This window comes from Lepidothrix coronata, unplaced genomic scaffold (assembly GCF_001604755.1).
Source record: "Lepidothrix coronata isolate B3197 unplaced genomic scaffold, Lepidothrix_coronata-1.0 Scaffold36, whole genome shotgun sequence".
Classification (NCBI taxonomy): Eukaryota; Metazoa; Chordata; class Aves; order Passeriformes; family Pipridae; genus Lepidothrix; species Lepidothrix coronata.
In genome coordinates, this window is record NW_016690216.1 from 1,623,963 (window position 1) to 1,639,221 (window position 15,259).

The 15,259-nt window shown below is 35.7% G+C and overlaps 1 protein-coding gene across 1 annotated transcript in view; it reads left to right on the top strand.

The window, feature by feature from the left end:
- Nucleotides 1-15,259, top strand: part of LOC108496037 (uncharacterized protein C8orf34 homolog) — a 93,980-nt gene that overhangs the window by 64,276 nt on the left and 14,445 nt on the right. The window contains exons 4-6 of the mRNA XM_017812390.1: nucleotides 70-143; nucleotides 6,548-6,668; nucleotides 11,786-12,279. Coding sequence (XP_017667879.1) covers nucleotides 70-143; nucleotides 6,548-6,668; nucleotides 11,786-12,279 — 689 coding nt within the window. The remainder of the gene's footprint in view (nucleotides 1-69; nucleotides 144-6,547; nucleotides 6,669-11,785; nucleotides 12,280-15,259) is intronic.

Genomic DNA, 15,259 nt, shown 5'->3' on the forward strand with positions numbered 1-15,259 from the left:
TATATTTTCAAAGTGACTAATGCTTACTTAATTAGAGTGATTTACTTCTCTTCTACCTCTTTGGAACAGCTCAAGTACCCGGAGTTGAAACACTTACAGAAGCTATTGATGAATTTCAGAGTGCCTCTCAAGTGGCAGGATCTGTAAGTATCTTCCCATATGGATAATCCTTTAAAATTTTGTGGTTTTAAAGTTTCATAAAGAATAGATTTTGCATAAAGATGAAAGTTCTGCTTGCCAACACTGTCATCCTAGAGAGAAGAAAACTAAATTTACACAGTCCTTCCAAAGGAGGGACAGTTCTCTGTCTTAATTTTCCTTCTAGGAAAGGTGATATTTTGAAATGCGTTATTATAATTTCCTACAAAACTGTATTTTGTTAAGACTTACACATATAGCTCCCATTGAAAGTGCAGTCATTTTATACTATGTCTGTATGTTTTTAACCATTAGTCAAATATTCATTTTACCAGATATTACTCAATTTTACAAATAGAAGAGAAAACATAATTAAAACTCTCTTTCATTATGAAATATGAAATTATAATATCTCAACTATAATTTAGCTTTTTGTTAATATTTGCTTGAAAACTAAGAAACAAGAGGTGTTTAGTTAAAATATATGGCTATAAATATATATATACATATATATTTAAAGAATGCAACATTATGCTTAGTAATATTTCCACCAGTTCTTTTATTTTGAAATTTAAGAAAATCATTGCAGATATGAAGTTTGCAGAAAACATAACCAGCAGTAAAATAATTTCAAAAAATTATATAACCATAATTTTGATGCTAGTTGTATTGCACCAGGAATTTGAATATAGGTTAAAGAAGGGATTGATTTTTTTTCTAAGACAAATAACTTGACAATAGTTGTTTGGTTTAGCAAAATTGTAGACAGATACAAGAGGACATGTTAATTCCTGTTCAGCCATTGCAACACTGGTTTATAGCACACCTTAGTGTTTATAAAGTAAGTGAAAGGAAGAGCTCAGTATTTTTTAGCTAAGGAAAAAGGGCAACATAAATTCAGGCATCTGATTAGTTAGTACTAGTAAAGCTAGATAGTATTGAACGTAAAGTATTTCCAACGAGACTTATCAAAGCAGTTGACAGATCTGGAGTTCTAGATCAATTCCTAAAGCTCTGAGAACTTGGAGTGCAAGAATCTCACACAGCATTTGCAGATATTGGGCAAAAGGAGTAAATAACAGAACTTTAGTTGCCATTGCTTGGAGTTTCTTTCTTGAGCCTCCTGCTTCACACCAGTGAGCAGAGGGGTATAGTAAATTTTGGATCAGTTTCTGAACCCACGTTCCTTGTTGATTTGGACCTGCAGCTACCAAATTTGATTTATCAGTTCTGCAAACATGTAGCATAGGGAAAGAGCAACAAATTAATTGAATTACATAGAAAAATAAAAATAGGTTGAAAACAAAAGATCGTTATGCTTAGTAGCAAAATCTTGTTACAGAAATGTACAGCCTTCAGCTGAATAGTTTTAAGTATATTCTCTGTGTGCACATGCTTCGGAACAAACAAACAATATGTACCTGTGTCATTTAATGCTCTGCTAGTTCCAGGCTTAGTTAAGATTGCCTGGAAGACTAGACTGCCAGAGACAGTAAGGTTCTGGGCTGTATCCCTGAAAGCCACACTGGCTATTGCTGTTATGGCCAGTGGTGCAAAGAGAAGACAAGAGCAGTTGCAGCTATTGCTCTATCCACCCATCCTCTCTGTGGGGCAAAGGCAGCTCACTTCGCTTCTACGATTTCTTGGGAAACTACTTTGCCTAAGTTTCTAAGGAGCCAGTTATGGTTAGTTCATATGCTATGGGGTTTTTTGGGGTTGGATTTTTTTGTGTAGTGTGTCTTAAAGTTCTTGTTTAAGTAGTGCATAACTAGCTGATTGTGTACGTTTCTCTTTACGTAAGATTGAGGTATCCAGCACTATGATTGCCTGTAACTTATCTCCTCAAAACGAATCAAACGATACAACTGTTCTTGTTGCCTTTTAGGGCTGTAATGGAGAGATCTGTTCCACGGTCCCCTAATAACTTTCAGTGAGACTTATTCTTTGACAATCTTGATATATAAAATAGAGAGATAAGACTGAGGTTCCTCATAGGAAGGCTGTGAAGATAAATGCATTCTTGCAATGGATTTCCACAAATCCTCCAAAGCAGTAAGAAATATGCCTGTAAAATTACTTCAGAATTTATACCAAAATACATTCTGATGACTTGAATGATTTTCAGATATTATATGAGATACAAGATGAGAGAAAAATAGAATAAGGTGTTGATCAGACATTTCTCATAAATTGGACAAATTGGTTCATGGCATTCACTCAAATGTGCATATTACATGTAAAAACCACTGATGTGTTTTAAGGTGTGCAATGTTTAACATTGGTACTGCATTCCAGTGGGGTAATTTGAATCTGTTGCTAGTTAAATGGATCATTATAATAACTTTTCTCAACTAATGTGTATTTGAAAAATTTTTCTCAAAGGTACATTGGCCTTCATATGATAAGTACTTTTAGAAAAATTGTAGAAAGAATTGTACATAAGGGTCTTCAGAAAAGAACTGTGTGGGTTCTTTTCTTTATTCCCATGTATGAATCCACATGTAAGATCTTTAATGTGGATACTAAAACAATCTAGATACTAAAACTATCTCAGAAGAGATAGGCAACATCTATGTCTATAACATTGTTCATGTAATTTACACTGTGGTTATATTATGATTTTCTTTGTAGCATTGTATATGTTTACTGTTCTATTTCTGAAAAATTGGGGAGTTTTTGTAGTTAGACCTTTTTCTTTAAACATAGAATCTTTTGCTATGCTTTATTTTTCATGAAAAGAGTTAATGTTTGAAAAATGGAGAAATCAGATTTTCAGTGCTGCCCAATCCCAAACAAGGCATTCTAAATTAATGAGTAAAGCTAGCAAAAAGCTGGTTGAAGTATTTACAAGAATGAGCACTTTTCCCAAGTGTTTTGCAAGAATTCAAAGTGGAAGGAAGCATTCAAAAGATCCTTAGAGATCCTAGTTTACTCGTGGGTCATTTTCTCACAAATGTTTAATGTGATGAAAAGTGCTAGGCAAAATGCAAAAGCTTTTTCTTGAGATTTTTTCAGTGTGGTGAACTCAGAGTCCTATTTTACTTTATGTTTCTTCAAATGAGTTTAATAAATCTTTGGCTACCAAGCTTTAAGAAAACACCAAAGTGATATTAGGAAAAATTTAAGTGGGCTAGAATTCCAGCAGAAATGGAAAAGCAAGGGGAAGTCACTAACTTTACTAACTTTACAGTGACTAACAGAAAGGATAAAGGCACATGCACTGAGCATATCACATTGCCTTTGCCTTCCCTCTGAGTTGCTTCCTTTACCACCTGGATCTAACAGGACTCATGCTTAGTTGTTGAGGGGTTTTATGTGAATCTTTGCATTCAGTCATCTTGGTTTGCATGTGCACATAAAAAGGTATATTTTTCTCTGCAAATTATCCATGTAAGGCAAACCAATCCAAATGTAACAGAAACTGGAAGAAAAAAGCATATCTGCATGAATTTGCCTTGGGTTTTTGCTCTTTATTATTGGGAGAAAAATACTGTAGTAAAGTGTTTTATAAAAATGTTTTGTTTTAAATAAATTTTCTCCTGTATTCATTACTGCTTTGAAACTTTTCATTTGCTTTTATTGAGGGAATTCAGACATGGATTTTCTGTGACAAATGCATAAATTCCTTAATGGTAATTCAGTTTGTGAAATGACTTGAGGCTTCATGCACCAGAAAAAATTAAGCTTTTATTCTTACTATCAGTATATGTTGAATACTATGATGATGCATCATATAAATTCTATTAGAAATTTTCATAGCTTTTTCCACTATTTCCCGTTAGAACAATACTAAGAAGTAACTTGATTACTTGTACAAGTTTGAGTATAATCAACAGCTCTAAATTACCCAAACTTCAGTAATTAACTAAATCTATACATTATTTCTTGGATTGGGGTCACTATTTAGCATTTAGCAGGTTAGTCATTAAAAGAATTATTTTAAGGTTGCTCTGCCACATCAGGAAGACCAACAGTTCACCTGTGAGGTAGTATGAATTATGAAGGTCATACTGGTGTATTATACACACAAAACTAGTGTGTTCTGATACAAAAGTTTTCAAATCCAAGTGGTATTTTGTATGCATGTGGAAATTCAGGCACCTACAGTTGAAAAAAAAGGAAAAATTATTTTTTACTTTTAAAATTATCTTTTTCTTTGGAAGGCACCTGAAGTACTTAAAGAAATTATCCTTTCTTATCTGCTGATATTCTTTTTGCTGATATTCAGTTACGTATTGCACAACATGAGCCCTCCTGGGTCCCTGCATGACCCCTGTGATGCCTGGCAGGGCTGCCACATTCCTCTATCTGAGCCCCAAGGGTAAGGACTGCTTCCAGAAAAGCCTCTGCTTCTCACAAGTTCATCAGCCCCACTGGCACGCAGCATGTGCTTAGTGCTTTGGAGGAGATCTAACACAGGCAGACAGTAGGGCAGTTTTCTTCTTGAGTGAAAATACTCTTATTAGGAAATGTTTAATCCCCTAAAATGTAATTTTAAACTGAAAGAATATTTTGAACTTTAAAAAAATACATATATATAAAATAAATAATTGAGTGCCTTGTTTTTACCTGTCTAAAATTTTGGGTTCTTGGTCATGACAAATTCAGAAATATTATTCCAAATAACAGTAAGTCAGAATGGAAATTTAGAAAAAAATTATTCTGATTGCATTTCAGAAACTTAAACAAATGTGATTCCCAGGTGTCCACATATTTCCTGCTTCCCACTTGCCTGTAAACAGAAAAATGGTGTGTAGGTTAACTCAAACTACCATTTTTTTAGTGCAAGGTTGAGTGTAAAATGTGCTGGCTGACTGCCATGGGAAGCAAAAAGCTTGTAATTTCAATTACATGGTATTTCAAATAGAACAGGCCCTAATGTGGAAGGTGGGGATTAGACGTGGCAGCTGATATTGCAGCAGAGCTCTGAGAAGGCTTATTATTTTTACAGTGTCAAAACCCTGTGTTGAGTAGCTCATCTTATGTCCTTGAACAGACTATGGAAGCTGAAAGATTAAACATTTGGTAAACTCTGTACAGAAAGTACATGTTGTGTGCAGAATCTTCAAATGAAATATTGCACAAAAAGTTCCACTGCATGCAGAGTGTCTGTACTTGCCAGCTGCTTGGCCAGAGTGGAAGGGACATTTGCAAACAACTTCTTCAGTAAAGAGGGGTTCTTTTTGTATTTGGAGGGATCTCTGCCGAACATGTCTATATAAAGATATTCAAGCTATTCAGCAAAGAAATGGTAGGTTATGCATAGAAAGCTAAGCACAGTTGTATTCTTTCCAGTCTTACCTCCTGAAGTTACTCATAAAATTTTCACATGATTAGAAAAACTATGTAGAATGAAAAGTACAATAAAAACACTTTAGATATACTTACAGCTTGGCAGGAACTAATTAATTGGATTTACCTCCTTTTCCTCATTTCATTGTGATCATACAATTCAGACAGTCTTTAAAAATGAAGAAGCATTTTCTCTTCTGAGGTGGTGACCTACTCAATTGCATTTCTGTTCCATTGTGGCATTCCCAGTAAGTTAAGGTATTTTCCAGAAGTTCAGGAAATCAATGATGAGAGGGATTATCTTTGGCCTTATTGTTTGGAATTTTTTATCTTAGCAGTAATTTGGCTAAGGGACTACGGAAGAAACAAAGCATTAATGAATGTATGGTATGTGAAGAAATTATGACAATATATAAAGAAAGCCACATAAGAAGTAGACACATAGTTGACCTTAAAAGTTGACAAATATAACCCAAGGGCTTTGTTTCAACATATTTCTGGTGCAGAGAGACACTGCCTCACCTTGAAAGTTTGAAGGTGATAAACAGGGCCCAGAGTTGCTTCTACTGTGGCGTTCAGTAATGAAGAGACCGAGGAGATGGTCTGTTTGCTGGCAACCCTTTCAAATTGCTGTGTTGCCCTGATGATTTAGTTGCCTTTCCTGAAAGGAATACTTCTTGCAGTGATAAAACAGTACTGGCAATTTTGATTAGGAAATTCTATGATATTCTCAGAAGTGCTGCTTTGCAGAGATACTGTGCCAAATGTTATGGTAATTTAAAGTAAATGCAACCCCCATTAAGTAACTGGAACTGCTCAGAAGGTAAATCATTGAGGAATTTGTCCTGTTCCAATGTCCAAACATGGAGCAAGAGCTTGTGTGAAGGTGTATATCTGAGTTTCTTTAGACCTGCTACTTTTATCTAATGCCTGCTACTTATTTTATTTAAGGTAAGACATGATATTTTGTAGTGTTTTGCATAAAATTTTATATTTATATTCTACATAAAAAGCACCAGATTCGTGATTCTAAATGAGAACACCACTTTTTTTATTGTTTCATATATAGATATGAAACTAAATTAAAAGTATTCCCTTTTCTTTTTATCTATGTAAGTCTCAGACAGTCTGGACCTTGGACACTATGGGTGTCAGACCTGGAGGTTCCCCAAGACAGAAACTCCTAAAAGACTCCTTAGCAGCAAAAGAACTTCAGACCATGGAAAAACACCTAGCTGGTATGTATGGTTGCAAGGGATCATAAAATGCCTAACAGCACTTACTGAGCTTTCTCTGCCAAGATTTTAGATGGAGGAAAAGATTATCTATCTCATGTGCTGATGAAAACAGATGAAAAGTTAAACTTCCCTTTTTTTCATTGAATAAAACCAACAAAATTATTGTTTTATTTGTAGGTGTAATGAATTTCACTGTACAGTCAGTACAGTACTTAAACAGTAATTAAACTGTGTTAAATTAAATAAACAGTTAAATACACTGACAGATCGCAGCACAATAATGCTCCTTTTTTTTTGTTTTCATGTTTCACTAAGACTTCTGCAGTAAGGAGGTACCAATGCTTTATCTTCTGTTAAGCAGTCTTTAAAAACAGGCTGCAGTGAACATTTTGCTTGAGAATAGATTGCTTTGCAGGAAAAACTCACCTTGTTCATGAGACTTCTGGTTGAGTGAAGTCTGTTAATTTGTGTGCTGTGGAACATCTGCAACATCTTTGAGGGGGTAATCATTTCTGAAAAGTCAAACAAAAAAGTGTGTTTTTTTCAGCAAAAAATATGTTTTAGAGCTTTATAAAGGTTAATGAGGGATATCCTAAAAGGTAGCTTGCAATTTGTTCCTCTTTGTAATCAATATTTTCTGTCTTCCGCTTTCATTATAATGTATTACATAGACCTATAGCATAATAGTCCTATATAATGCATGCTATTTGTCATATGGTGAAAGTAATGATGAACTGGTACATAAAGAATGTATATGAAGGTAGAAATGAAATCTATCTGATCCCTCTTTCAAGACATTCAGAGAGTGAGGCAGAGAACTTTACACTTTCAGTGTGATTTTCTGAAAGACTTTGTATATGTATCTTGCCAATAACACTGTGTGAAAGGCTTAGGAGCTGTATCTTCTTTTGAAAGAGATACAGCTCTTGTACTTCTTCTGCCTAGGGGCTGTTACAGCTGAAGTCAAGGCATAAGACAAAGCTGTAAGCACAGTGAGGGAAGCTCTTTAGAAAAAGGTTTGGCTCATAATGGGGCAAGAACTAAAAATAACGATATATAAAAATGAAGCTTTTTTAGGTGGTTTTTGTGTCTGACAACAGAGATGCTGTCATTCAGATTTTTTTGGCAAGTTCAAAAAGCCTACAACTATTAGAGCTGCAGCCACTGCCAAACTACACTGAAAAATCTCTAAGCTGAAACTGCCAGGAACATCTAGTGGGAACCAGGAGACCAGCAAACCAATCTGTGGTCATCAGGTTTCTGTATCATAGCAGGGACCTGAATATTCCGGGGGCCTCTGCTACTGAGGTAGCACTTGTCTTCCCTTATGTTGCTGTAGTTATCACTCCGGAAGGGGTCAGGTGAAGATCTCCCTACTTCAGTTTACATCCTAACTAGTCTCACTTCCATGGTCATACAAACTATTCTTGTACAAGTATGCTGTGAAACATGGAGTTCCTTTAGATCTCCCTTGGCAAAGCTGACAGTAATAACTACAATATTCAATAAAATATGGAATTTTAAATACTTAATTGATTGTAAAATAACTAGCTACATTCACGAAGGCTCTGAGATTCAGTCTGCTATTGTGTGACCTACAAGGTCTTCTCTTTCACATCAATGCTATTCCTGTTATTTGATTTTGGGCCTGTTATTTCAGTAATGCTGTAACATGAGGATCAGTTATTCTACCATTCAGTAATTTTTGTCTGGCTGAGAACTTCACTTGAAAATAGCCCAATTATTAGACACTGGGATATTGTATTCCTAATAATTCATGTCTATTATAACACTAGTGCTGCTTGAGAAAATTATTCCCCTCACACACGAGCATAACATGATTTCCATGAAGAATCAGTTTGGAGTACCTCAGATAATAATACTGCAGTTTTGCTTAGCCTTATTTGTCTTACACATTTGCAAGAGTTCAGATGTCTGTGATATCAGCAAGTCTCCTTGTTTCACTTCTCTTACCAAGCGCACTGGAACCCATTAATTCTATAAAATGATTGCTTATCTAGACAGTCATTTCAGTGCCTGAGTTATGACTTGGATTACCTGCGTAATGATGAAATATGGTCCCGTCTCAGATATACCTTCTTAAGGGGCCTGTTTTTCCCTTATGGACTATGTGCTGGATAAAACTCACTCCTAACATAAGGCATACTTTGGTGCCTGTGCCTAAATTAGGGACTAATACTGATTGCCAGCAACTGCCTCAGTACCTTGATATTTGAAAACAGCATTTTTACAGAATCAGATGTTGAAGCAATCAGTTTTCTTTTCCTTCTCTGCATATGGCTCGTAACTTTTTTGTCTAAGATCCAGTCTCTTATGTTACTGTGGCTACTTTATATCACATCCAAGTGGAGAATATTTTTTTTGGTAGTTGATTCCAGTATCTTGCCAATTTGGTTTGTTACACTGATTCTGTGGTCTTTGGATACTTCTGGAATATATTTTATCACAAGAAGAACTGTTAAATAATAAACAGTTTTCAAGTGCATATGAATGATATTCTTATTCTGCCATATTTTTAATGAAAACAAAATGACTTTGTGTTGCTCTGTTGCCTGTATTTTATTTCCCTTTAAATGATATCAACAAGGATTTAAAAAAAATTCTAAGTTATAATTCAATTCTGTTATTTAATATGGATCTGATAATACTGTAAAGCTGATTTTTTTTTTCTTTCTGGTTGAAAGGCTTATATTAAAGCAAAATCAAACAGAGGATGTGTAAATAAAACTGAATAATTATGCTATAGAAACATGTTAATTATATATAGAGAAATGATTAGAATAATTGGTTTATCTGCAGGCTTGATTGCTACATGAAATGAAGGAAACGTGAGCTAGAATATTATGTTTATTTAACTCTTATTAGATCATTCAGTATTCAGGTAATCTCTTCCCTGAATCACCACAGGGAAGTTAGAGGTCTGTAATTTTGCAAAGAAATAAGATAAGCTGAATCTTTAAAAGAACATATTCTTCATTTGGTTTAAATCAAGTAGTCCGCAATATCATTTATTTACCCCTGAATTTTTGACAGGCATCTTACAAGTTCTGCACCAAAATAGGAGTGGCCAGCAGGTCAAGGGAGGTGATTCTCCACCTCTACTCCACCTTTGTGAGGCCCTACCTGGAGTGTTGCATTGAACTCGGGGGCTCCCAACATAAGAAGAATGGGGACCTGTTTGTGTGGGTCCAGAGAAGGGCCACGAAGATGATCAGAAGGTTGGAGCATCTCACCTGCGAAGACAGGCTGAGGCAGTTGGAGTTGTTCAGAAGAGAAGGCTCTGGGTAGACCCGAGAGCAGCCTTCCAGTACCCAAAGGGACCTGCAAGATTGCTGCAGAGGGACTTTTTATGAGTGCATGTAGTGGTAGGACAAGGAGGAAGGGTTTTAAACTAAAAGAGCAGAGATTTAGATTTGTGGATGTCCTGTCCCTGACAGTGTTCAAGGCCAGGTGTGATGGGGCCCTGAGCAACATGACTTAGTGGAAGGCATCCCTGCCCATAACCAGGGGATTCGGAACTAGATGACCTTAAAGATTTATTTCAGCCCAATCCATTCTATGATTTTATGAAGTTCCAAAGTTGAGAGCATAATGGAAGGATATTTCAGATGTAATAATTTCAAAATGGAAATAATTAATTTTAAGGGGTCAGCAAGGAATCAGTTAGAAATATTCTTAACTGTGTGCTAGAAACAATAACTGTGTTTTGAAGTTTGCTAACAGCTAAACATTTTATCTTTTAAAAGTTGAGAGACACTTTTATCTGAGGATTTCACAATTATTTCAGTTTTACTAGCTTTTCTATTAATAGCATTTGAATTGTGTGGAATATGTTGTATTAGGCTAGTAACATGAAATTGGCATAGCTTATTTTCCTGTTTTCAAGGTATTATTATAAAATAAGCTAATGTTTACGGCAGCAGATCTTTATTTAACATACAGCATTCCTTTTATATCTACTGGTAAACATGTGAAAAAAAATCTTATTTTCCAATATGTGGTTTAGAATCTGTTTCTTTTAGGACTTTGAGAACCTGAAATCATTGTTATCAAAATAAAATATTAAATGCTTACTTTATATGAGCTCACTTAATAGGTGTTTAAATCAGTACAGCCCTTCTGATTTACAGCTTCTGGGACTGTGACTTGTGCAGTTTAATGGGAAATGATGTTGCTGTTCTAAAGATAATCAACTGTTTCTATGAAAACTAAGAGACAGTAGAGTACATGCCAATGAAAGTGAAAATTCGTAACAGTAGTGTAAGATAAAATAAACTTGATTAAACTGTTTCTTAAGCTCTACATTTCTACTTGCAAGGACTTTCAGTATGTTAGCAATGCCACCCTTACCTGACTTTGGTGGATATATATTATTTAATTCATTAGAAGCATTAATATTATTTAAATTAATTCAGGAAACACTTTTCATCACCACCCCTGATCTGTTGTGTTTTTAAATAAGATCTCATTTTTTATAGCTGTGTGAGAGGTAGGGATCGGACCACCAAATGGCAGTCACCTTTTCTCCTTGGATTCTAGATGTTGGTGACACCATCACATGCTGTGCCATTGACAGTAGGCCAGAACACAAAATTCAGGTTCAAACAGGATCACAGGTCCAGATGAGCAAAAGCTCAAGGGTTATTTCCCCCAGAGTTTTCGTTGGGCAGTAGACAGCAAGGCCAGAAGCTAAAGTTTTGCCTTGAACTAGTTTTGGATTGCGCTTTACTTCAGGTGAGGATGGCAAGTTTATGTCACAGTTCCATCTTGACTTGATACTAATCTTGGCAAAAGGCATAGACAGATAACTTTGATGAAATAAGAGGGATTTTTATAGGTTGTATTGACATTCAATGAAGTGGTAATGTTTCAATTCTGCGGGATAGCTGTGTCTGCAGTAAATAAACTTTAGGGAAATGCTTGCCAAAAACATGTGAACTGTTAATTCTGATGCCTTTTATTTTAAACATGAATAGGTTTTCTCCTCACAGCTTCAGATTGTCACTTACGTTGGAGAAAATCATTAAGGGTTTTAAACTAGAGAGGAATAGACAGTGAGTTTCTTTTCTTTCTGTTTTGTTTGTGTGTGTGCATAGACATTGAGAAGGACCTAGCATTATGGGAAGAAGCAAGGCTCTCAAGAAGCCCTGGTGTCCAGCATCACAGTGTAGTTACATCTGACAATCAAAGCAATCTTCAAGCTTCACAGGGCCAAACCCCAAGGCCTCAGGTGCCAGCTCCGACAGGGAAGAACATTCAGCTCCAAGGAAACAAATCACCACCGCTGCCCACCAACAGCAGAACACAGGTCTCCAGTGTTGCAAACAGTAGACCGTCCACACCTGGTGCAAAAACCAACAGGCCATCAACTCCAGGGAGCAGACCTGTGACTCCAAATAGCTTGTTGTCACGGCCTCTTGTCCCTAGCAACCAAGGAAATAGGGAAAGCATCATTAGTATACAAAGAAGCAGATCTTTGACATCTAAGAGCCAAATCGGGAGGACCCTCAGTGCTGCTTCAGGGCTCTCTGTGCAAGTGAGTGGAGACGTTGTTGGAACTGTCACTACTCAGAGAAACAGTTTATCAGAAGTAAGATTTTCAATTTAATGTCTTGGCTATGTTTAATAGCATGAATATGAGATTGCATTTTATGTTCAAATAACATTGGTATACCTAATGTAACCTACTGTGCTGAAAAGAACTTGAAATATAATTATGAGAAAATTAGCAAGGAAATACTGCTCAGCTTTGAGAGGTACAGATTAGAGAATGTCAGTATTATTAGAGAAATCATAATGAAACACTTGTGCTCCCCAAATTTACCATGAGCTGTGTAGGGTTTTGCCTGTATGATGCATACCAGTTTTGTTAGCCTTACAGTTTCTAAGAGGTGTGTACCTCTGGAATATTAAACACAACTTTATCTGCATACCTCTGGAATATTAAACACAACTTTATCTTATCTTTATGTTCCAGGGTATCTTTTTCCTGCCACACTGGCAGTGCATGATATTTCCTTGGTCTAATTTCTGTTTCATTTTTTGGGCCCATTGGAATGATTAGTTAGGCATCGCTCAATGGACAAATTTTTCCAAAGCACCAAACTGAATTGCAAGAGAAAATGTCTAACATTCTTGAATCATTGTCTAGTACTATGTGCATTAACTGCTGATTTACAGTATAAAAACTTCCATTCTATATTATTTGCTTTTACAGGATTAATCTTTGTTTAATACAGAACAGAACAAAAAATTAAAGTACCTTGTAAATTCTGAGTAGGATTCTCCTCTGCTAACCTTAGCTGCCTTAAAGATAACTTCAGTGTGTAGGCAGTGGAAATAAAAGCACCTGTGAAAAAATAGCCCTGCTGTCTATCTCAGATACATGCCTTACAAAGGTGAGTCTTTTCTCAGGATATGCTGGTCCTTCTATACTGACTTGAGAAGGAACTATATGTCTAGATTGGTAATTTTTAAATGGTGGGATATGTTGGATTCCACCATTATTATCAATCTCTTTGTAACCCATTTGTCAAAGCCTGGAGACCTTTTTTCAAAGTCTGAAAATAATATCATACCTTTAGATAATTGTTTCTGTGAAGTATCATCTGTTTTAATAATCTGTTGGGTGTGACATTTGACACAATGTATTATTAGTCTAATGACTTCTAAGGAAAATTTAAAACGTTGTTTATAATAATGTTGCTTAGAGATGCTTGTAGGAAAATTAGAGGTTTGATACTTAATGTAATCCTGCAGTTAATTATATGGCCTTCATTATTTGTTGTGAGAGAAAGGAAATAAGGCACAGATTAATCCAAAACTAAAGAATTTGGGGAGGGAATCTTACTTAAATTTGATGGTGAAAAAAATCCTCATTATTTTGGTGTTTGAATGGCAGCGTACTAATCCCATCACTCGAGCTACTTCTTCACATAGAATTGAATATCTAACTTAAGGACATGAAGACATGATGACTGAAGATGACTACAGTTCTGTCAAAAGTGTCTTCACTGCCAGTTGATATTTTCAAACCATAAGTTTTCCATGGAAAAAATATAAGTAATTGTAACACGTTTATTTTTTGACAGAAAAAAAAATCCCTCTGTCTTCTGTTTTGAGGTGTGTGATGTGTTTCTGTGTTAGAATTTTCTCACATACCAGAAAATGAGAATTAAAAATATTTTTTAACTAAAAATGTTCAGAAGACATGACGGGTTTAATTATCTCCCACTAAATTCTTCACTCCTCTTTTTCTTTTGTTTTAAGCAGCCTTGTTCTTTAGTAATACATAGTCATGTGATACCAACTAGAATTCTTGTATATACTCCTGAAAATATATGTATGTAATGAGCACTGCATCTCTAGTGAGGAACATTCAGTCTGTCCATCACTTCTCATCTTTCTTGTAACAAGACAAGGAATTAAAAATGCTTTCTTCCACAGCCTTTCTATAGTTATACTAATAAGAACCAAGAGTCACATTTCATTTGCTGTGTCTTATTACTTCTATTTGCTTATGGCTCTTATAATAAGTGTCCTGTTATACTTTTCAAATATATGTATATATGTGTCTCAAGAACTTCAGGAAGTGAGCATTATTATTACCCTGTTTTCCATTTAGAATAGCATGTCCAGCTTCAGTCAGCAATCCCACTTTAAAGCTGATGTTAAATCTCAGCATTTCTATGTCAGTTTTTATCCTCTGTTATAATTCCTTCTAGAAGTGACAAATTCTGTTCTTTCTCTTTGCTCCCTGGGTACAATAGTACCTTGGCTGCTAGTGAGCCAGCTCAAACCCTATTTATCCTTTCCTGACATGCACGAGTGACCTTTGACATAATGGAAACTCAACTTGGGACTAGCTCTGCTTCCAAATGGAAAACTGCTAATATGACACGTTCATACTGAAGACCTGCCTCTGCCAAGTTGTAAAGGCCCTTGGATATCAGGAAGTAGATGATGGAGGTCTGGCCAATCTGCCACTCCTAGCCTCTTCTTTGGAGTGTTATGCTAGAAGCTTTGTGAGCTCTTTTAAGCTGTCTTTGCCCACTGAAGTTCCTGGTCACTTAGAGGAGTGGATTTAGACAGAACATACCCAGGAAATATCCCTATCTGGTGACACTTTTTGCCATGTTAGAGGTTTTCTCCTATTTTTGGCCATGTGATTTCATTTTCTTGTGTCACAGCTTCTCTCTGACCATGCAGACATATTTTTAAAAAAGCAGTGGTGGCCTGGGATAAGAGAAAAAGAAGAGTTCTGTCTTTGTACTTTTACAGATCACAAATATATAAAACTCAAGGCTGATGCTGTAATTTATTTTGTGACTTTCATTGTAGGTTTTGTATCCTCTACCTGTATAAAACCGGTAAAATAAAAGAAGGGAAATTGCTTTTATTCTTTTTACCCTTATGGTGTCAACTGGGTATTTCTACTAGGTGTAAATACACTTTGGTTATATTGCCAATCCTACAGAAGAACATATGATAAGATATTGCAAATAATTCTGCTTCCTTACTCTTAGGTGATGTTAATGGAATTAACCAGTACAACATTGATGCATATTTAC